This window comes from Salmo salar, chromosome ssa29 (assembly GCF_905237065.1).
Source record: "Salmo salar chromosome ssa29, Ssal_v3.1, whole genome shotgun sequence".
NCBI classification, from domain to species: Eukaryota; Metazoa; Chordata; class Actinopteri; order Salmoniformes; family Salmonidae; genus Salmo; species Salmo salar.
In genome coordinates, this window is record NC_059470.1 from 35,768,281 (window position 1) to 35,792,593 (window position 24,313).

General features: G+C 44.2%; 1 protein-coding gene across 2 annotated transcripts; it reads left to right on the top strand.

The window, feature by feature from the left end:
- Nucleotides 1–1,129: 1,129 nt before the first annotated feature.
- Nucleotides 1,130–18,862, top strand: LOC106590652 (polypyrimidine tract-binding protein 2). 2 transcript variants are annotated; one of them, XM_014181787.2, is made up of 13 exons: nt 1,130–1,255; nt 2,045–2,072; nt 3,546–3,612; nt 4,906–5,108; nt 7,604–7,900; nt 9,048–9,158; nt 9,330–9,531; nt 10,837–10,952; nt 14,539–14,572; nt 15,079–15,171; nt 15,661–15,877; nt 16,492–16,569; nt 16,822–18,862. In XM_014181787.2, the coding sequence occupies exons 1-13, from the start codon at nt 1,248–1,250 to the stop codon at nt 16,949–16,951; spliced, it is 1,584 nt and encodes a 527-aa protein (XP_014037262.1). In that variant the 5' UTR covers nt 1,130–1,247; the 3' UTR covers nt 16,952–18,862. The 2 variants fall into 2 exon arrangements, with proteins under 2 accessions (XP_014037262.1, XP_014037263.1); XM_014181788.2 differs by lacking the exon at nt 1,130–1,255 and adding an exon at nt 1,659–1,762.
- Nucleotides 18,863–24,313: the final 5,451 nt, after the last annotated feature.

The window sequence follows — 24,313 nt, forward strand, 5'->3', positions numbered from 1 at the left end:
AATAACATATCCATACACAGAAAAACAGATTACAAAATAAATAAAATCCGTCTATCTGCAAATTAAATGTAGGCCTAACCATACTTTATAAATCATATATAATCAATTATACTATTTAGGCCTATATAGCATTTACGAAAGTCATCAACAGCTATTGTTTCAATTCAACCCAGTGGTTCAACTAAAAATAGACAATACATGTAGGCCTAGGGTTTCAAGCTCTGGTTGAGTTCAAATGTAATTTTCAAAGTAATAATTTATATCTTGGATTCACATCTCTATCTGTTTTAAGATGGTCATACCATGAATCATTTAGCTATTTGACTTTAAATTAAATTATAGGAACCCTGAAGGTATCAAATCTGGGGGGGGGGGGGGGTTCTTCGTTTTTTAAATTACTTGAACATTTACATTTTACATTTACATTTAAGTAATTTAGCAGACGCTCTTATCCAGAGCGACTTACAAATTAGTGTGATTCACCTTATGATATCCAGTGGAACAACCACTTTACAATAGTGCATCTAAATCTTTTAAGGGGGGGGGTTAGAAGGATTACTTTATCCTATCCTATCCACGCTCCCTCAAAACTTGAGACATCTGTGGCATTGTGTCGTGTGACAAAACTGCAGATTTTAGAGTGGCCTTGCTGGGGACAATAATGATCACACAGTTTAATGATCACACAGTTTAATCAGCTTCTTGATATGCCACACCTGTCAGGTGGATTAATTATCTTGGCAAAAGAGAAATGCTCACTTACAGGGATGTAAACAAATGTATGCACAAAATGTAAGAGAAACCAACACTTTACATGTTGGGTTTATATTTTTGTTCAGTGTATGTGTGTAATATAGCCATGCCCATGTTTGATATAGGCACAAGTAGCACAACCTAGAATTACATTAAAAGGATAAACAAACAGGCCTATAGCCTAAAAAATAAAACCCAACAACTCAATGTTCACAGAAAATGATGTAGACTAATTAATGACAATGCATAAATGTAAAGCCTCAATGAAATATAAAATAGGCTACCATTATGTCTTAAAATGTTCAAATTGGTTTTACAGAGAAAAATACATGCTGCTGCGTGTAAAACGAAACACTTTTTTTGTTCGACTATTTCCGCCGGGTTCGATTATTTCCGCCAAGCTCTCAAGTCCCTCCATTTTGTTGTATGTTGTGTGTGCTGTTGGCAAGAGAAGTGCAAAAAAAACTGTGTCGTTTATAAACGATATTCTAGCAATGGACGGGTATGTATTGGCCATCTATGTGTTTTTCATGAACGATTAATCATGCGCGGCAAGATTTAGTTGATTAAATTCGAGTAGCTTGCTTACCTCACCCTAGCTTGTTTTTTTTATTTAAACTAATGGTAGCTAGCTAACGTTACGTTAGCTTGGCTAGCTAGCTAACTCCTGGCTGGGCATGTGAACTGCCAGACGGCGATAGCAAGTTAGCTTTAGTTAGATAACTAAAATTATATTTTGTTTTTGCAACTGTTCAGAAACTAGCTAATACATTGACTGGGCAATTATGTTCAGCTAACGTTAGTTAACTAGCTAGCTTAAGCGGCTAGCTCTGGCTAGTCTTAAGAAACGAGGACCACTCAAGCATGACAGGGTGTGTCGTCACTTGTCCGGTGACCATTCGTTTTATCCTTTGTTGATCGGAATTGTAGCTAGCGTAAGCTATCCACTCAAAAAGCTATCAACACCGTTAAACTACAAAATCCCTGGCTAACGTGCATTGCCATACAGGTTACCCATTTTATATGTGGTCAACGTGTGTAGATGACTAGCTATGTTGTAACTAGGAGTTAACTAGCTAACGTATGTGCTGGCGAGGAAGAAAGAGAAACGTCTGCCACTGGTGGTTTTCTTTTTGCATGTAGCCACGGCACTAACGTTAGCCCGCTAGCTAACTTCCTTAGCTACTAGCTAGTTAAACTCCAGATAAGTAAAGCAGCAGCATGCTGCTATAATTGTGGAAAGATTTGGCTTAACGAGGTAGCTAATCATTCTGTTCCTTCTCTTTTTCAGTATGGGAGATGTTGCAGTTGGTGTGAAGGTAAGCTTCAGCCCAATGTCCTCTCTATGGCAGGTAGCCTAGTGGTTAGAGTGTTGGGCCAGTAACCGAAAGGTTGCTGGCTCGAATCCTGGAGCTGACAAGGTACAAATCTGTCGTTCTGCCCCTGAACCAGGCAGTTAACCCCCTGTTCCCCGGTAGGCCGTCATTGTAAATAAGAACTTGCCTAGTTAAGTAAAGGTTAAATATATTTATTTATTTTATGGCAAAGGTTAAAGCTAGTTAGATACATGGAAAACATATCTTGAAATTCCCTTTCATTGCTATGGCAATACAAAAACCTTTTTTCTTACCCAGTTGAGTTGTTACATTAAGCTACATCAGATTAATGTATCTCACGCTGGTCAAGGTTTGCCTCCATCCAGTTTTTCGACCGCTAGAGTACTTTATGGGCAGATACCTAACACGGACACACAACTCAAATTTACCTCTCTCCCATTGACAACAATTGTTAAAAAAAAGTTGTGCTTTCAAGTCAGGATCTTGGCATAGGCCTACTGGTATGAGTACAGAATCCTAAATGTAACTTACTACTGTTGAGAGAGTATGTAGTATTGGGTCCAAAAAATACGGCTACATTTCAACTCCTCATTTCTAGCTTTCATGATATTAGAACAACACTAACTAAATATGAACAACGTAAGGTGATTCTGTTTAGGGAGAAATTTGTTCTCTTATAAATGCTTTGTGATCCTGTACCCTTCCAACTTGATTTGTGTCCAATAACCCTTGTTCCCTCTGGTGCAAAACAAAGGTAACTTTCTCTAATGGAAATACTCTTTATAACAAACCTGGGCTTTGCCTCTGTTTATTTCATCAATGTTTCGTGTCCAAAATAAAGTTTGCTTTGAGAAGCATTCCTTTCAGTTACATTCCCAACCCTGGTGTGAATTAGCCTTGGCCTAGTTGTCACGTTTTTAAGCTAGACAACTTACTAAAATGTATTTGTGGACTCTGGCCCTACAGAGTTATTGCGTCTATACATTTTGTTAGAGATAAAGAACAATTCAGACAAAAAGAGAAAAAAGCTTAAGACCCAGGCCTGTTAGATAGTTGGGTCTCTATTTGCACCAGGCATAGTATTGCTGTCCCGTCTGTCAGTTTTAGCGGGACGCTGAGCGCGTCAGCCACCAACTGCAGCCCAGCGGACAGACGCTTACTGCAGCCCAGTGGACAGACGGCTCAGAGCCTTCGGGGATTTCCCAGATGAAATGACATGCCTGACATCTTGAGACTCCATGAGATTAAACTGACTGACACTAGAAAAAAGAGAACGAGGCGTGGTGTTTTAGGTCCCCCATCTGTTTTCTCTAACTGTCCGGAGAGAGAGAGAGAGCTGTATTTCATTGTTGTCTTTCAAGGGCTCTGCTTGCTCTCAATTTCATTCTCTCTCACTTTCTCTCTCCCCCTCTTTCTTTCTCTCTTTCTTTCTCTCGCTTTGTTTTCTTTCTCCAGAGAGGATCAGATGAGCTGATGTCAACCAGTGTCTACAACAGTGGATCTGACATGAGCAGTATCAGTGGTAAGTTTGGGGTTCCCTTTTCTTTCCTCAGACCTCTCTGAAAGGTTATTTGCATAAGTAATTTGACCGTGTTCCAACGGCATTCAAATAAGTCAAAGGATTAATGAATGTTTGAAGTAGAACGGCTGTATTGGTCAATGTCTTCCTCACGGGAGGTGTTTCAGTATGTGTAGGTCGTTACACGCTAGCATGTGACTGAAATAGAGATGCTGTGGATTTCGATAGGCTATATCTCTTCAGGACATAGCTGTAATGTCTTAGAGAAACTATAGTAAGGTATTTAAAATGTAAAAAAAATTACGGGCAAGTCAGTTAAGAACAAATTCTTATTTACAATGACGGCCTACTGGGGAACAGTGGGTTAACTTCCTTGTTCAGGGGCAGAACGACCTATTTTTACCTTGTCAGCTCAGGGATTCGATCCAGCAACCTTTCGGTTACTGGCCCAACACTCTAACCACTAAGCTACCTGCCGCCGGGGCTGAAGAATATGAAGCCAGACACAGGTTGACTGAGAAAGTTTCTGTATTAATGTAACTTAAAATCCTTTATCTAGAAAGCCTCAACAAAACATTAGGAGCACCTGCTCTTTCCATGACATAGACTGACCAGGTGAAAGCTATGGTCCCTTATTGATGTCACCTGTTAAATCTATTTCAGTCAGTGTAGGTGAAGGGGAGGAGACAGGTTAAAGAAGGATTTTTAAGCCTTGAGACAATTGAGACATTGTGTATGTGTGCCATTCAGAGGGTGAATGGGCAAGACAAACGATTTTAAGTGCCTTTGAACGGGGTATGGTAGTCGGTGCCAGGTGTACCGGTTTGAGTGTGTCAAGAATTGCAATGCTGCTGGGTTTTTCATGCTCAACTGTTTCCAGTGTATATCAAGAATTGTCCAACACCCAAAGGACATTCAGCCAAGTGGACACAACTGTGGGAAGCATTTAAATCAACATGGGCCAGCATCCCTGTAAAACGTTTTCAACACCTTGTAGAGTCCATGCCCTGATGAATTGAGGCTGTTCTGTCGGCAAAAGAGGGGGGGTTCCTAATGTTTTGTACATTCAGTGTATATTGCATTCAGATGCTAAATATAGTATTATACTTTAAATGTTTGAGAATGAAACACTAATACTGAAGTTCAGCTATGACTTGTGTTCATCCGTTGTAAGAGGATGGAGTCTGGTGTTCATTCCATGCTCCTCTCAAGTAAGTGGGTGTTTGTGCTTTCTGGGGGGTGGCTTTAGAGCAGAGCAGGATTGGGACAATAAAAGCTATCTTTTCTTCTATCTAGATGTTACAGCCAATGGGAGCGACAGTAAATCCAATGGGAGCGACAGTAAAAAGCTGAGAGTGGAAGACCGGATGGAGGCTCCTCCCTCTCGTGTGCTGCACATCAGAAAACTGCCCAATGAAACTTCAGAATCGGAGGTCATTGCCCTGGGGTTACCTTTCGGGAAGGTCACAAATATCCTGACGCTTAAGGGGAAAAACCAGGTGAGTGTGCCTAGATAGGAGACCAGGCGATCAGCAAGGTTTTACTCTGCCCAAAATCTATACGAAAAATAAGCCCACAATGTGAGGAATTTTTGTATGTAGGTCAATGAGTGTCGAATTTGGTTAATAAAAAATGTAATTGCTAATTTGCTACGTGAGCTCTATTTGATCTAATAGAAGTTAGGTAATGGTTAGGTTGTTACAAATGCACTGATATATATATATAAGTGGACACGTGGCATTTTGCAAGTGGGGAGAGGGCGAGGGAGGTTTGAGGAGGGGGCTTGGCTTGAAACGCTGGGCATCTTGTTATGAATTAGGTCCACACAGTTATACTTACCGAGGATTGGCTTCTATGACGGAACTTTTAACTTCTGAAAGTTAACGTTGGACTAACAAGCTTGTATGCAGAGTGGCACCAGAATTAAAATAAAAACATATTTTTGGAGTTAATAAATCCAATTTAAATGTTACCTTTATTTAACTACGCAAGTCAGATAAGAACAAATTCTTATTTACAATGACGGCCAAACCTGGACGATGCTGGGCCAATTGTGCGCCGCCCTATGGGAAACCTGATCACAGCCAGTTGTGATACAGCCTGGATTCGAACCAGGGTCTGTAGTGACACCTCTAGCACTGAGATGCAGTGCCTTAGACCGCTGCGCCACTCGGGAACCCAATCATGTCTTCTCTAATAAAAAATCACTGGTTGACCAAAAAAAAAAAAAATCTCTCCCTAATTTCTGAATCAAGTAATGACAATAGGCTATAGTAGCATATGCTTCGGAGGGGCAGGTAGCCTACACAGGCATAAACACTGGCAAAGATTTTCAGCTGGCAGGCAGACGCTGGTATATTTTTCTGAGTGACAGAATAAGGGCTTTGCATAGGCACTATGTTGTTAATAACTGGTTCCCATGCTTTTAAAATAAAGGTTCTTTTCTGTAACAGTATAGATCACTTTCGTTCCTGGTTCTGATTCTGTTCCTTGACAAATGTATTTTTCTGTTCTTTTCCTTGAACCGGTTCCAACCCCTGCTTGAAAGAGGAGTTGTCCTCAATGGCGCTGCCCCAGCTGTCACAAACACTAATATGGCCCAATAACAAAGATACTATGGCCTGTAGTTCACATGCGTATCTGCCCTCTCATTGGCTAGAATGGTCCCACCTGATCTCGCCTGCCTTCCATCTTTGAGGACATCTATTTCCATTGTTACAGAGGTCAGTCCACTGTCCTGTCAATTTAATAGACGATCTTTGGCCCAGAATAATACAGCAGCCAATTTAGATTGTTCTTTGTCAGGGGCTTGCCAGTCTATCTTTCAAGGAGTAGGCTATGTTCGGTTGGCCGTTTGTCCTTTCTTGTGTGACCTCTTGTCTGAGTCATAATTGCCTGTGTTTTAATCCATTGGTATTGCTTGTCACAAGGATTAAAAAAAAAAAAAAAACATGAGCTGTGTTTGTTTGTCTGACATGAATGTCGTGTTTACAATTTTGTTGCGTTAATCGCCATGTTTTCTTCGTTTATGTCCCACTCCCTGTCTATAAAGTATTTAATGATACCAGGGTTCCAGACTGCTACCATTTAATCACATTTTGCGACCCTTTGACTTGGCTTAGCAAGTAGAATTTGTTTAGGAGGCTAAAACCATGTTTTGGTCAAACCGTAAAGTACATTATCCGCATGATTCCTGTGATGAGTGTCTACCTGCCCCTGGTACCTGTTTCCTACTGATGCAGTCGTGCCAACCACTATTATTTCCCAGGGGGGAAAAATGCTCTCGGAGAAAGAAAAGCGTTTCGAATTGTATAACAAAATTGGCTGAAAAACACAGCTCTCCTGTTGTCACAGTTGAAGAAAGGAGCTTATCAGTTTTCTGTATGTATGAATACTTTTTTTTTCTTCTCTGCTCTCAATTTTGAGCTCGATAGCAACTATCTTACAACCAAGATATATGATATGGCTTTGAGATACGGAGCAAGCGACCTGCGCATTTGATCTTTGCGATTTCATAGGCCTTCATTGAGTGGTAGACTACAACGGCATTGTTCTTTTAGACATAAACAAAATGTATTGTTAGCTTAATACATGGCTACTAGCAGTGAGTATTATATTTACAGTTAGCCATCTAGCTAATGTGTTTTAGTTATTCCGGTGGAGAATTATCTCTAAAATAAATTAGAATATGATATTAGTGCACATAAAGATGTAGGCAAATTCATTTTATTGAACATAAAAAAAAAAAAATAATATTAGGAGTAAAATATTATAAAAATATACAAAACATTTTTTTGGGGGGGGGGGGTGTGACCAAATCGTAGGCTGGTGCCTCCAACTGGAAAAACTTGGTGCCACCAGGGGAAAATGTTACCCTGGAACCTTGGATACAGACATGGTACAGTTTCATTGAACTGTATCATAAGACTTAGGATGCCATTGGGTATATAGCCTAACAGAAGTCTAAATGCTGTTCCTATCTATTGGTCTTCAGGCTTTCTTGGAGCTGGGGACAGAGGAAGCAGCAATAACCATGATCAACTACTACTCTACTGTAACACCGCATGTTCGGAACGTCCCCGTATTCATCCAGTATTCCAACCACAAAGCACTCAAAACAGATAGTGGAAACCAGCGGGCCCAGGCGGTCCTGCAGGCGGTGTCAGCGGTCCAAGGAGGAGGTACTCCTACGTCAGGCTCCATTGTAGATCTAACCGCTGCATCAAGCCCTGTGCTCAGAATAATCATTGACAACATGTTCTACCCAGTCACTCTGGATGTGCTGCAGCAGGTAACCAACAATTCCCTATGTATTTTTAGTTTTTCTAATAGGTTTGTCAGAGGGCAGATTTATGAATGCAAATACACATTTTTTTTCTTGTGGTTATCCTCCATTTTGTACAGACGTGATCCGAATCAATGGCGCTCTACTGGATGGCAGCTGTTTTGCAAACTCCGACCAAACTTTGCTATTTGTGATTATTTTTGTTTCTTTTTGCTTTATTTTCATGCATTATTAAATGTATGCACTATTAATTCTTACAACCGATAATAACTTTTGAACATCAGACCAGCAGTTACTTACCCCAATTCCGGCTTCAAATTCTACTCATCTTCCCTGGGCTCTCTCTGTAATTCTGACCCAATTTTCGGGCTACCCAAGCGAAAACGCCGGCGTTGGAGGCAAAAGGGGGTGGAGAATCCTGGTGAGATAAAGGTAAAACCGGCCACCTCTGCCCAACCCGCTGGCCAACATAGTCACTTGACAATAAGATGGATGACCTCCGATCGCAGATTTTCTACCAACAAGACTCGAAACGCCCCCATCAACAGGGCTGCAGTGGAGCAGGTCGAGAGCTTCGAGTTCCTTGGTGTCCATCACTAAAGACTTAAAATGGTCCAAAGAAGGCACAACAGCATTAAGACAGATAAAAATGGGCCCCTCAAATCCTCTGTACCATTGAGAGCATTTTGACTGGCTGCATCACTGCCTGGTATGGCAATAGCATCTCCCTCGATTGCATGGTTCCACAGAGGGTGTTGTGGACAGCCCTGTACATCACTTGGGCCGAGCTCCCTGCCATCCATGAGGTGTGGTAGGAAGACTCGCAAAATCATTATACTCCAACCACGAATGGGGGGGGGCAGAATCCCAGTGGAGAGAGGGGAACCGGCCAGGCAGAGACAGTGCCTTGCCATTCACTTTGTTATTGATTATTGCACTGTTGGGTTTTGAGTTTGCATGAAAGGCATTTCACTGTACTTACATTACAACTTGAAACTTGACTCTCTTCTGCCCTTTTATCTCATTGCAAAATGAGGATGTTTTTTGACAAGTAGTTTAATATTCCATTTGATAGTTAAACATCAGCTATTTCGTAGAGGTTGTATTTTCAATGTTTTTGTATTGCTGTTTTTTTTTGGGGGGTGGGGGTCAGATCTTCTCAAAGTTTGGCACGGTCATGAAGATAATCACATTCACCAAGAACAATCAGTTCCAGGCTCTGCTGCAGTTCAACGACCCACCGACCGCCCAGCAAGCCAAAATAGTGAGTGGGACTTCTCATAGTACATAACAAATTGATAATGAACAGAGTTTTATTATTTCGTTGCACGTTGGTGTATATGTAAATTTGTCTAGTTGCTGTTTCGCGAAGATTTCCAATATACTTCACTTATCATTACATATACTCCACTGGAATCGTTTCATTGTTCCTCAGGCCCTGGATGGTCAGAACATCTACAACTCGTGCTGTACGCTCCGCATCGACTACTCCAAGCTGGTCAACCTGAACGTCAAGTACAACAACGACAAGAGCCGTGACTACACACGGCCAGAGCTCCCTGCAGGGGACGGACAGCCTGCCATGGACCCCAACATGGCTGCTGCCTTCCAAGGCAAGGACTCCAACTCTCTGCTCGGTAAGATCCCAGGTAGTTGTCGTCCCCCCCCCCCCCTCTCTGCTCGGTTAGATCCCGGGTAGAACCCCCCCTCTCCTCTCTGCTCGGTTAGATCCCGGGTAGAACCTCCTCTCTCCTCTCTGCTCGGTTAGATCCCGGGTAGAACCCCCCCCTCTCCTCTCTCTGCTCGGTTAGATCCCGGGTAGAACCCCCCCCTCTCCTCTCTCTGCTCGGTTAGATCCCGGGTAGAACCCCCCCTCTCCTCTCTCTGCTCGGTTAGATCCCGGGTAGAACCCCCCCCTCTCCTCTCTGCTCGGTTAGATCCCGGGTAGAACCTCCTCTCTGCTCGGTTAGATCCCGGGTAGAACCCCCCTCTCCTCTCTGCTCGGTTAGATCCCGGGTAGAACCCCACTCTCCTCTCTCTGCTCGGTTAGATCCCGGGTAGAACCCCCCCCCTCTCCTCTCTCTGCTCGGTTAGATCCCGGGTAGAACCCCCCCTCTCCTCTCTCTGCTCGGTTAGATCCCGGGTAGAACCCCCCTCTCCTCTCTCTGCTCGGTTAGATCCCGGGTAGAACCCCCCCTCTCCTCTCTCTGCTCGGTTAGATCCCGGGTAGAACCCCCCTCTCCTCTCTGCTCGGTTAGATCCCGGGTAGAACCCCCCCTCTCCTCTCTCTGCTCGGTTAGATCCCGGGTAGAACCCCCCCTCTCCTCTCTCTGCTCGGTTAGATCCCGGGTAGAACCCCCCCTCTCCTCTCTCTGCTCGGTTAGATCCCGGGTAGAACCTCTCCTCTCTCTGCTCGGTTAGATCCCGGGTAGAACCTCTCCTCTCTGCTTGGTTAGATCCCGGGTAGAACCCCCCTCCTCTCTCTGCTCGGTTAGAACCCCCCTCTCCTCTCTCTGCTCGGTTAGAACCCCCCTCTCCTCTCTCTGCTCGGTTAGAACCCCCCCCCGGCGTGTTCTTTGGGGCTCTTGGCGTTAGGAAGTTGGAAGCGTGACACTGGTTTAGGGGCGAGCTCTGCTTTTTACATCTCTGGTTCTGTGAGATCTATCTGTCTCTCTGCTCATGTTTGTTAACATGGTCCTTGTCTAGTGTCAGGTGGAATCACTATTGCTGGACTGTCTGTATCCGTCTGTACCTGACTGCCAGGGAAATCATTCTTTTTTTTTTTTACCTCGCCCAGGTCTCTGGGTGGGCGGAGTTTGCATATTTTCCACCATTCTGTTGGTCCTAAAGGGAAATCTCTGCCCTCACTAGCCCAGGGTGAGCGGAATTCATCCTCGGCTTCGTATGTTGGGTCTAACTCCTGACCGCTCTGACCTCTCCAGGTGGCCTGAGCCCGCTGAATGCTGCAGCAGCGGCTGCTGCTGCTGCGGGGAGGGTAGCTCTGTCTGGTCACTCTGGCTCCAGCGGCGTGCTCCTGGCCTCCAACCTCAACGAAGAGGTCAGTAATGATCCATCTACCCCCTCCAGACATAGGCCAAACTCTTATCACAAACCAAAACTCTCACTCTCTCTCCTCTCTCTCCTCTCCATAAAAATGTCGAAGCCTGCCAGTGCAGACTGAGCCTCTCTCTTTCTCATCTGTCTGCCATGTTAACACTCTAATCTCACTCTAATCTCTCTCTCACTCCTCTCTGCCGTGTTGAGATGAAGCTGGTTAACACTCATCTCTCCTCTCTCTGCCATGTTGAGATGAAGCTGGTTAACACTCATCTCTCTTCTCTCTGCCATGTCAACACACTCATCTTTTCTCTCTGCCGTGTTGAGATGAAGCTGGTTAACACTCATCTCTCCTCTCTCTGCCATGTTGAGATGAAGCTGGTTAACACACACATCTCTCCTCTCTCTGCCATGTCAACACACTCATCTTTTCTCTCTGCCGTGTTGAGATGAAGCTGGTTAACACTCATCTCTCCGCCGTGTTAACTCTCCTCTCTATGACATATTAACGCTCTCATCCCTCTGCCATGTTGAGCTGAAGCTGGTTAATACTAGTTAGAGGTCGGCCGATTATGATTTTTTTCAACGCCGATACCGATTATTGGAGGACCCGCCAAAAAAAAAGCCGATACCGATTAATCGGCCGATTCTTTTCCATTTTTTTATGGAATGACAATTACAACAATACTGAATGAACACTTATTTTAACTTAATATAATACATCAATAAAATCAATTTAGCCTCAAATAAATAATGAAACATTTTCAATTTGGTTTAAATAATGCAAAACAAAGTATTGGAGAAGAAAGTAAAAGTGCAATATGTGCCATGTAAGAAAGCTAATGTTTAAGTGCCTTGCTCAGAACATGAGAACATATGAAAGCTAGTGGTTCCTTTTAACATGAGTCTTCAATATTCCCAGGTAAGAAGTTTTAGGTTGTAGTTATTATAGGACTACTTCTCTCTATACGATTTGTATTTCATATACCTTTGACTATTGGATGTTCTTAGAGGCACTTTAGTATTGCCAGTGTAATGGTATAGCTTCCGTCCCTCTCCTCGCTCCTACCTGGGCTCAAACCAGGAACACATCGACAACAGCCACCCTCGAAGCAGCGTTACCCATGTAGAGGAAGGGAAACAACTACTCCAAGTCTCAGAGCGAGTGACGTTTGAAACGCTATTAGCGTGCACCCGCTAACTAGCTAGCCATTTCACATCGGATACACCAGCCTAATCTTAGGAGTTGATAGGCTTGAAGGGGTGGGTATAATTTGTGGAACGTTCCAACAGGAATCTGTTCCAAAAAACTTAAAGTAAAAGGTTGCCAACCAACAACGCATACAAAGTAGCAACACATACAAACCAAGCTAACTAGCTGCCGAATAGGCATCAACTCACCACGTAGCTTATTCTTAATGTCTGTCCATAGGCAAACAGACATGTGAGGACAGACATTTTTCGGAATAAACGTGATGAGTGAAAAACGCAATGAAATAGACCACTCCCTACCCGGTATCTTATTCTGCCGCTATACAACTTTGTATGCGTTGTTTTTTGGAAACCTTGTTATTTACGAAGTGTTTGGAATAGATTCCTGTTGGAACGTTCCACAAATTATACCCACTCAGGTTGAAGTCATAAACAGCGCAATGCTTGAAGCACAGCGAAGGGCTGTTTGAATGAATGCTTACGAGCCTGCTGCTGCTGCCTACCACCGCTCAGTCAGACTGCTCTATCAAATCATAGACTTAATTATAATATAATAAACACACAGAAATACGAGCCTTGGGTCATTAATAATATGGTCAAATCTGGAAACTATCATCTCGAAAACAAACGTTTTTTTCTTTCAGTGACATACGGAACCGTTCCGTATTTTATCTAACGGGTGACTAAGTCTAAATATTCCTGTTAGGCATTGATGTTTATGGTTGGGTACATTGGTGCAACGACAGTACTTTTTTCGCAAATGCGCTTGTTAAATCAACACCCGTTTGTCGAAGTAGGCTGTGATTCAATGAAAATTAACAGGCACCGCATCGATCATATGCAACGCAGGACACGTTAGATAAACTAGTAATATCATCAACCATTGTGTAGTTAACTAGTGATTACGTTAAGATTGATCGTTTTTTTATAAGTCTAGTGCTAGCTAGCAACTTACCTTTGCTTCTTGCTGCCCTCGCGTAACAGGTAGTCAGCCTGTTAATCCTTGTGGAGTGCAATGTAATGTAATGTGGTTAGAGCGTTGGACTGGTAACCGAAGGTTGCAGAAACGAATCCCCCCTGAACAAGGCAGTTAACCCCCGTTTCTAGGCCGTCATTGTAAATAAGAATGTGTTCTTAATCTGACTTGCCTAGTTAAATAAAGGTGTAAAAAGATAAAGACTAAAAAATCGGCAAATCGGTGGCCAAAAATTCCGATTACCGATTGTTATGAAAGCTTGAAATCGTCCCTAATTAATCGGCCATTCCGATTAATCGGTCGACCTCTAATACTAATCTCTCCTCACTCTGCCATGTTGAGCTGAAGCTGGTTAACCTCTCCTATTCTCTCTCTCCTTTTGTCGTACTGAACTGAAATGTAACTGTCTCCTCTCCTGACTTTACCTCTCTGTCTCTATGGAGACGACCCCGTATTTCAGATACTTAGACTTGCAGTTATTTATTTTTTGTTGGCCCCCACACCCTGTTGACGTGTGTCTGTGGGGTCAAACAGGATCTATGGATGCCAAAGTGCTTCCAGGTGGTTTTATGTCTGTTCTTGCATGTCGATGATACTAAACAGAGATTTGACTGCATGTTCTTTCTACTACTTATCTTCATTTCATACCCTTTACTACGCACCGAATGATCCTGGACTTCATGCGCTAGCCTATCGCATGCCTTTTTGTTTCTTCATTGCTAGACTATAACTCCTATGATTTGTGATTTTGACATTGACTGTACCTTACCCATGTTTGTCAAGGGGATGATTTACATTTGGCCCAGATTATTTGCTCGTTTAGTTGTGATAAAGTACATGAACCAGTCAGTCTGACCAAACTCCTGCATCATTTCCTGTGTACTGACCTGTATTTTAATTTGTCTCCCTCCCTCACTTTGTTTTTTACATTTACATTTTCCTTCCCTCCCTCCCTCCTTCCCTCCCCACCTACTTAACCTACATCTCTCTCTCTCTCCCTTCTCTCCCTACCTACCCACCCACCCTTCATCCCTCTCTCTCTCTCCCTCCCTCCCCAACTACCTACCCTTCATCCCTCTCTCGCACTCTCCCTCCCTTCCCCAACTACCTACCCTTCATCCCTCCCCCATCTCGCGCTCTCTCTCCTCCATCCATCCCTCCATCTCTATAACCCCCCTGCTCATGCTTGGTGCTTGAACAAAACCTGTTCCCTTGGACCAACTTTCATCCCCAAATTAACTGCCTTGAACCATATACTCCATGACCACCGTCACCATTCTACGGGAAACCACCCTTCTCCGTTATGGATGATCTGTCCATCTCCGCTCTCTACCTCCGCTCCGACTCTTCTACCTGTCTTCCTGTCTTCTGCTGCTTGCTCTCTTCTCCTCTTCTAAAGATGGTTACGCCCCAAAGTCTGTTTACTCTCTTCGGTATGTTGTTGTTAGCTCTCTGTTGCTTTTCTGTTAATGCTTATTTCTGTTCTAAAGAGACATTCACTTTTTATTTAGTTCATTTCCATATTGCAGTAATTGTTTTGACTTGTAGTTTTTGTTGTTCCTCTGTTACATTGGTTTGGTTCTCTGTCTCTTTGGCTATCGAAATTGATCCATCCATAGATTTGTGTTAATGCATGGTACATTGATTTGGCATAGCCTGTACAGTAGTTTAATTAGCCAAACATGTCATTAACTTATCTGTGTATGGGGTGTCTCAATCTGTCCTTTATACACACACACACCTCTTGTCAACTCTCTTCAAATGTTAATTCTGATGAATGATCTCTAGCCTACATTCACTCTCTCTATCTAGCCTCTTACTCTGTCTCTGCCTTGCCTAAACTTTCCCTCTATCTCAAGTGCTAAAGTGTTTCCTCACTGTCTCCTCTTCCTCCTCCTCTTCCTCGCCCTCCTCTCGTCTGCTCATGACTTTAACCTAGGGGTGTATGGTGATGCCCAGAGGGTGAAGATCCTCTACAATAAGAAAGACAGTGCTCTGATACAGATGGCTGATGCCAACCAAGCCCAGCTAGGTAAGACCACGGCCCCGGCTAGCTAGGTAAGGCCCCGGCTAGCTAGGTAAGGCCCCGGCTAGCTAGGTAAGGCCCCGGCTAGCTAGGTAAGGCCCCGGCTAGCTAGGTAAGGCCCCGGCTAGCTAGGTAAGGCCCCGGCTAGCTAGGTAAGGCCCCGGCTAGCTAGGTAAGGCCCCGGCTAGCTAGGTAAGGCCCCGGCTAGCTAGGTAAGGCCCCGGCTAGCTAGGTAAGGCCCCGGCTAGCTAGGTAAGGCCCCGGCTAGCTAGGTAAGGCCCCGGCCCCGGCTAGGTAACATGGTCCTCCTCCTCCATTGTCTCATGTTTATTGACTGTTTAAAAAGGACATCTCCCCAGATTTATTTAGTGTCTAGTTGATTGATTGTTCCATTCTTTTTGAAGTAGATTCTCTCCTAAATGCAGGGGGGGTGATTGCCTTGGGACACAGTACTGCTGTATAAAAACTCACTCGGTACAAATGAAATACTTCCAGCTATGAGTCACCTGAATGGACAGAAGATGCATGGGAAAGCCATCAGGGTGGCTCTGTCTAAGCACACCTCAGTGCAGCTGCCCAGGGATGGACTGGATGACCAGGGCCTCACCAAGGACTTCACTAACTCACCCCTGCACCGCTTCAAGAAGCCTGGCTCCAAGAACTTTCAGAATATTTTCCCTCCCACCACCACTCTTCACCTCTCCAACATCCCGTAAGTCTACCACTACACACTGATCTTAGAACAGTTTTGTATTAGCTCATAATGGTTATTGTTAGTTATTTGGAGATTATAAGCACATCCTGTGTCAGTGTATTCCCCCTAGACACTGACTTTAAGGACAGTTTTGTGCTTTCTCACTAGGATTTGGGGAGTGTAATCTGACCCCGGGGAAGGTAATCTGAGGCAACATCTATACCTGGAAGAAAAGTTAAAGGAACTTTATGTCTAGGGGAATACACCAACAGACAGAGGATCTGCTTACCATGTTCAAATCCTAACAATAACCATTATGAGTTCATACAAAACTGTTCTTAGATCAGTGAAGTCTTAGGTCTCCCGAGTGGCGCAGCGGTCCAAGGCACTGCATCTCAGTGCTAGAGGCGTCACTACAGACCCTGGTACGATTCCAGGCTGTATCACAACCGGTCGTGATTGGGAGTCCCATAGGGCGGCGCACAATTGGCCCAGCGTCGTCCGGGTTTGGCCCGGGGTAGGCCGTCATTGTAAAATAAGAATTTGTTCTTAACTGACATGACTAGTTAAAGAAAGGTAATGGTCTGGGTTGGCTGTGTCCTTTAGAATGCTAAGTTTACGTGTTTCCACAGAACGGACGTAACCGAGGAAGACCTCCGACTGCTGTTCTCCAACGCCGGGGGAACTGTGAACGCATTCAAGTTCTTCCAGTACGTCTCTCTTCACCGCTATAATAACAGAACTGAGCTACAGTTCTTCAATTGGTTGTGAATGAACTTGAGAATTGATTCCGACACTCCTTAGCTCTGTGGCTAGCTCCAGGGAGTGATGAGACTTGCTGAGCCTGTGTTCCTGTCTATTCTGTGTGGTGGTTGAGAGCAGAATATACACTACATTCTGAGGGAACAGTTTGGACAAATCCAAGTTGTATTTCAATGTGTTCAACCATCTTCTCTTCCCAGGGATCACAAAATGGCATTGCTCCAGATGTCGACGGTGGAAGAGGCCATCCAGGGTCTGATTGACCTCCACAACTACAACATGGGCGACAACCATCACCTGAGAGTCTCCTTCTCCAAATCCACCATCTAAACTTGCATAATGATCCTCCACAACATCCATCGCTTTCTATTTTTCCCTAGCAGATTTTGGCTGGCATTTGTTAACCCTGTTGACTCGTTCCAGACTCTGGGGACCACATTTTGACCTTATTGTTTTTCTTTTCATTGTTTCTTTCTAAGTGTTATTAGTCATTCCTTCAGAGAGAACCAGAAACTCAAAATCGGGGAAAGAAATTGTACTTATGTTTTGAGGACATTTTAACCCCTTCACCTGATTCCGACCCCTGTGTTAGTCCCATATCCCCTGATCCTGACCCCTGTGTTAATCCCATACCCCCTGATTCTGACCCCTGTATTAATCCCATAACCCCTGATCCTGACCCCTGTGTTAATCCCATAACCCCTGATCCTGACTCCTGTGTTAATCCCATAACCCCTGATCCTGACTCCTGTGTTAATCCCATACCCCCTGATCCTGACCCCTGTGTTAATCCCATAACCCCTGATCCTGACCCCTGTGTTAATCCCATAACCCCTGATCCTGACCCCTGTGTTAATCCCATACCCCCTGATCCTGACCCCTGTGTTAACCCCATAACCCCTGATCCTGACCCCTGTGTTAATCCCATAACCCATTTGTATGATCAGCAAACTATTTGCCTTTTCTACCTTCTCATTATGAAGGGTGGATGAGTGGACATGGGCGCCTCTTTTGACTATGATTAGTTCTACAAGATATGTGCCTTACCAGACTATCAACTCTTTTTACATCCAAATATTGACATTGAATCCCTGTCTGATTTTGAGGCACATTAATTTTGATGTGAAATTTAACATGATTTGTTTCTTCTTCTCCCGTGTCACTGTGGAGTTTGTAAGTTTCTGCCACCCAAGTTTTGCCTTTTTCAGTTGCTGTTCAATTTGTGGAGTCTTCTTTCGTTAAATTCACTGTGGTTGTTGTGGAGTGGGGAACAATATGAGATTGAAGTTGAATCAGTCTTTTATTTTTTTTGTGTAATTTCTTAGCTAATTTAGACCATGTTGCTTGAAGGTTTCTTGTAGACGAACAACCAACAATACCGATTTAACCCTAGTTATTTTTCCCATTTTTAGTTTAAACATTTACTAAAATAGTCTTAATGTTGCTATTCTTTATAGGTTTTTACTTTCCTTTGTTTTTCATCACATTCATGTACATGGGTAGGAGGTAAGTGGTTTTCTAAGCTCTTTCTAGTTCTTGGAATAAAACATACATTTGTAATACTTTACTAATTAGAACTGCACTTAACTGTCACAATATTGTCATACACACGACAAAAGCAAATATCATGACAATATTATGACTGTTTTTGTGACAAATAAAATTTTACCAAAAATCTGCTGTTGGAAGAGGTTAGTGAAATAACCTGTTATGACGTCAACGTGTTGCTGTTAAGAGGGACAACCCTGGTTGGGACCAAAGTTTGTGCCTTTTAGTCTTTAATTTACAGTTGTATCACAAAGGAAATTAATCAACATTTGAATGAACCTCTCTGATATATTTTGTGTATCTGGGAGGAGAAAAAAAATCGTTAATTTAAGGTACAGGACCTGATTCATTATCAACGACATTAATTCCTTCTACAGTTATTTTAAGCAGACCTATATATAATACCCACTCTTGTTTTAAGAATCCCACAACCTCAACTTGCTGGATAAACGTGTCTAGAAATGTATGTTTTCAAGAGGGGAAAAAGTCGTGTATATTTTCTATTTTATTTACATTTTTACATCTCTGGAAATGTAAGATTCAGATATAGTTTGGAAGCGGCACAATTAAAATAATTTTCTAACAAAGTCGGGAGATTTGGTCGGACTTGTTTCAAATGTTTCTCTTCTCTCGTGTGTGTGTTCTGCTTTTCCTCTGTAGCATGTTCAATAAACTTCTGTAGCTCTGTATCCACTTCTGTCTCTCTCTGCGACCTGCTCATCTTTTCTCTCCACTCTTGCTTATATTTTATTCAGATCCCCATTAGCTGTTACTAAAGAGCAGCTACTCTTCCTGGGGTCCACACAGAACATGACATTATACAGAACAATAATAGACAAGATAAGCACATTGCTTACCTTTACATCAGGAGTATAGCCTACCTGGCTGGCATGAAAATGAACCACGGGAAAAGCGTCCTCCATTCGCTATTTAAGTGCATAGTGTTACTTTTCCGAGACAGGTGCATGTATGTTTAGATAAGGTTTGTTTGTATCAACTAAAGTGGCCAAATAACTTCTTTAAAATGAAGCACATTAATCCGCTTTACAACCCGTGAGTTTCAAGTTTGGGGAAGATAATTTTCACCATAAAAATACACCTTTTATAATAAAGCATTATACGCATAATCACATTTTCGGTCACTTTTGAGAACAATATTTTCCCGCTAATTGATGTTATTTTGGAACATTCGCTCTAATAGCCTACAGCCGTGTGCGCAGTGCTGCGCTTATAATGGGAAGAAATAGCCTAATAGTTTAGTTGATCAACATTTTAAGCTAAACGTTCTGATCTGTTGCATCAGCCTCATTGCTTAAATGTTGTTGTTTTTGATGTGTTGTATAAATTTAAGATCTATTGCAACCGACAACTGTCCCAGATGTTTGGAATATTTATTGCACCGAATGACAAGCTGACCAATAGAATAGGTCAACTTTTGTACTACGGGGGATAGTAGATTGCTGTTCGTTAGGCCTACTCACCTTGTGGACAGTTCTTCTAGCATCTTCAATATACACCTTGGAATTCGATAAGATGGACCCAGCAGTTGTGTCCCGATGTGTCTGTCTTCACTTGGAGCCTACTTCATAGCTGAGATGCCTGTGAGAAGGACCTGATCATGTGATGGGCATTGGCTAACAAGAATTAAGATATCTGAGTGAGTCATGTAAGTGAGAGCTGCTTCAGGGAGATGGGAATTATTTGCATAAAGAAAAGATGGAGAAAAATGGTCGGGCTGCCTGCTGAGGATTCATAGGCCAGTGAGTAAACTTCCACTACAATCCATTCTATTGGCCAATGTGCAATCATTGGAAAACAAAATGGATGATATATGATCAAGACTCCTACCAACAGGACATTAAAAACTGTAATATCTTATGTTTCACCGAGTTCTGGCTGAATGACACACGGATAATATAGAGCTGGCGGGATTTTCCATGCATCGGCTGGACAGAGAAGCTACGTCTGGTAAGACGAGAAGCGGGGTGTTTCTATTTGTCAGCTGGTGCGCGATGTCTAATATTAAAGAAATCTCGAGGTATTGCTCGCATGAGGTAGAGTACCTTATGATAAGCTGTAGACCACATTATCTACCAAGAGATCTCTCATCTATATTATTCAAAAGCCGTCTTTTTACCACCACAAACCGATGCTGGCACTAAGACCGCACTCAACCAGCTGTATAAGGCCGTAAACAAACAAGGAAATGCTCATCCAGAAGTGGCGCTCCTAGTGGTTGGGGACTTTAATACAGGCTAACTTAAATCCATTTTACCTCATTTCTACCACTTCGGTTGTGGCAGGGCTTGAAAACTATTACGGACTACAAAGGGAAACCCAGCCATGAGCTGCCCAGTGACGCAAGCCTACCAGTCAAGCTAAATGTCTTTTATGCTCACTTTGAGGCAAGCAACACTGAAGCATGCATGAGAGCACCAGCTGTTCCCTACGACTGTGTAATAACGCTCTCGGTAGCCGATGTGAGCAAGACCTTTAAACAGGTCAACATTCACAAAGCCGCGGGGCCAGACGGATTACCAGGATGTGTACTCAAAGCATGCGCGGACCAACTGGCAAGTGTCTTCACTGACATTTTCAACCTCTCCCTGACTGAGTGTGTAATACCAACATGTTTCAAGCAGACCACCATAATCCCTGTGCCCAAGGAAGAGAACGTAACCTGCCTAAATGATTACTGCCCCATGGCTGGTCATGGCTCACATCAACAGCATCATCCCGGATACTCGAGACCTACTGCAGTTTGCATACCGCCCCAACAGATCCACAGATGACGCAATCTCAACTGCACTCCACACTGCCCTTTCCCACCTGGACAAAAGGAACACCTATGTGAGAATGCTGTTCATTGACTACAGCTCAGCGCTCAACACCGTAGTGCCCACAAAGCTCAGACCCTGGGACCAAAAACCTCCCTCTGCAACTGGATCCTGTACTTCCTGATGGTCCTCCCCCAGGTGGTAAGGGTAGGCAACAACATTATCCTCAACACTGGGGCCCCTCAGGGGTGCGTGGTTAGTCCCCTCCTGTACTCCCTGTTAGCCCATGACTGCGTGGCCAAACACAACTCCAACACTATTATTAAGTTTGCCAATGACACAACAGTGCTACGCTTGATTACCTACAACGATGAGACAGCCTATAGGGAGGAGGTCAGAGACCTGGCAGTGTGGTGCAAGGACAACAACCTCTCCCTCAATCTGAGCAAGACTAAGGAGCTGATAGTGGTCTACAGGAAAAGGTGGGCCGTAGAGACCCGCATTAACATCGACGGGGCTGTAGTGGAGTGGGTCAAGAGTTTCAAGTTTCTTGTTGTCCACATCACCAACAAGCTATCATGGTCCAAACACACCAAAAAAGTTGGGAAGAGGGCATGACAACACCTTTTCCCCCTCAGGAGACTGAAAATATTTGGCATGGGTCCCCAGATCCTCAAAAAGTTCTACAGCTGCACCATTGAGAGCATCCTGACCGGTTGCATCACCGCCTGGTATGGCAACTGCTTGGCATCTGACCATAAGGCACTACAGAGGGTAGTGTGTACGGCCCAGTAAATCACTGGGGCCAAGCTTCCTGCCATCCAGGACCTATATACTAGGCATTGTCAGAGGAAAGCCCATAAAATTGTCAGACTTCAGTCACCCAGGTCATAGACTGTTTTCTCTGCTACCGCATGGCAAGCGGTACCGGAGCACCAAGTCTACGACCAAAAGGCTCCTTAACAGCTTCTACCCCAAGTAATAAGACTGCTGAAAAATTTATCAAATTGCCCCCCCCAAAATGTGTTTTTACACTGCTGCTACTCGCTGTTTATTATCTATGCATAGTCACTTTACCCCTAACTACATGAACAAATTACCTTGACTAACCTGTACCCCCACACATTGACTCTGTACCGGTACCCCCTGTATATAGCCTCCACATGGACTCGGTACCGGTACCCCCTGTATATAGCCTCCACATTGACTCGGTACCGGTACCCCCTGTATATAGCCTCCACATTGACTCTGTACCAGTACCCCCTGTATATAGCCTCCACATTGACTCTGTACCGTAATACCCTGTATATAGCCTACACATTGACTCAATACCGGTACCCCCTGTATATAGCCTCCACATTGACTCTGTACCGGTACCCCCTGTATATAGCCTCCACATTGACTCTGTACCGGTACCCCCTGTATATAGCCTCCACATTGACTCTGTACCGGTACCCCCTGTATATAGCCTCCACATTGACTCTGTACCGGTACCCCCTGTATATAGCCTCCACATTGACTCTGTACCGTAATACCCTGTATATAGCCTCCACATTGGCTCAGTACCGGTACCCCCTGTATATAGCCTCCACATTGACTCTGTACCGTAATACCCTGTATATAGCCTACACATTGACTCAATACCGGTACCCCCTGTATATAGCCTCCACATTGACTCTGTACCGGTACCCCCTGTATATAGCCTCCACATTGACTCTGTACCGGTACCCCCTGTATATAGCCTCCACATTGACTCTGTACCGGTACCCCCTGTATATAGCCTCCACATTGACTCTGTACCGGTACCCCCTGTATATAGCCTCCACATTGACTCTGTACCGTAATACCCTGTATATAGCCTCCACATTGACTCTGTACCGGTACCCCCTGTATATAGCCTCCACATTGACTCTGTACCGGTACCCCCTGTATATAGCCTCCACATTGACTCTGTACCGGTACCCCCTGTATATAGCCTCCACATTGACTCGGTACCGGTACCCCCTGTATATAGCCTCCACATTGACTCTGTACCGGTACCCCCTGTATATAGCCTCCACATTGACTCGGTACCGGTACCCCCTGTATATAGCCTCCACATTGACTCTGTACCGTAATACCCTGTATATAGCCTCCACATTGACTCTGTACCGTAATACCCTGTATATAGCCTCCACATTGACTCAGTATCGGTACCACCTGTATATAGCCTCCACATTGACTCTGTACCGGTACCCCCTGTATATAGCCTCCACATTGACTCTGTACCGGTACCCCCTGTATATAGCCTCCACATTGACTCTGTACAAGTACCCCCTGTATATAGCCTCCACATTGACTCTGTACCGTAATACCCTGTATATAGCCTCCACATTGACTCTGTACCAGTACCCCCTGTATATAGCCTCCACACTGACTCTGTACCAGTACCCCCTGTATATAGCCTCCACATTGACTCTGTACCGGTACCCCCTGTATATAGCCTCCACATTGACTCTGTACCGGTACCCCCTGTATATAGCCTCCACACTGACTCGGTACCGGTACCCCCTGTATATAGCCTCCACACTGACTCGGTACCGGTACCCGCTGTATATAGCCTCCACACTGACTCGGTACCGGTACCCCCTGTATATAGTCTCCACACTGACTCGGTACCGGTACCCCCCTGTATATAGTCTCCACACTGACTCGGTACCGGTACCCCCTGTGTATAGCCTCCACATTGACTCGGTACCGGTACCCCCTGTATATAGCCTCCACATTGACTCGGTACCGGTACCCCCTGTATATAGCCTCCACATTGACTCTGTACCGTAATACCCTGTATATAGCCTCCACATTGACTCTGTACCGGTACCCCCTGTATATAGCCTCCACATTGACTCTGTACCGGTACCCCCTGTATATAGCCTCCACATTGACTCTGTACCGGTACCCCCTGTATATAGCCTCCACATTGACTCTGTACCGGTACCCCCTGTATATAGCCTCCACATTGACTCAGTACCGGTACCCCCTGTATATAGCCTCCACATTGACTCGGTACCGGTACCCCCTGTATATAGCCTCCACATTGACTCGGTACCGGTACCCCCTGTTATATAGCCTCCACATTGACTCTGTACCAGTACCCCCTGTATATAGCCTCCACATTGACTCTGTACCGTAATACCCTGTATATAGCCTCCACATTGACTCATTACCGGTACCCACTGTATATAGCCTCCACATTGACTCTGTACCGGTACCCCCTGTATATAGCCTCCACATTGACTCTGTACCAGTACCCCCTGTATATAGCCTCCACATTGACTCTGTACCGTAATACCCTGTATATAGCCTCCACATTGACTCAGTACCGGTA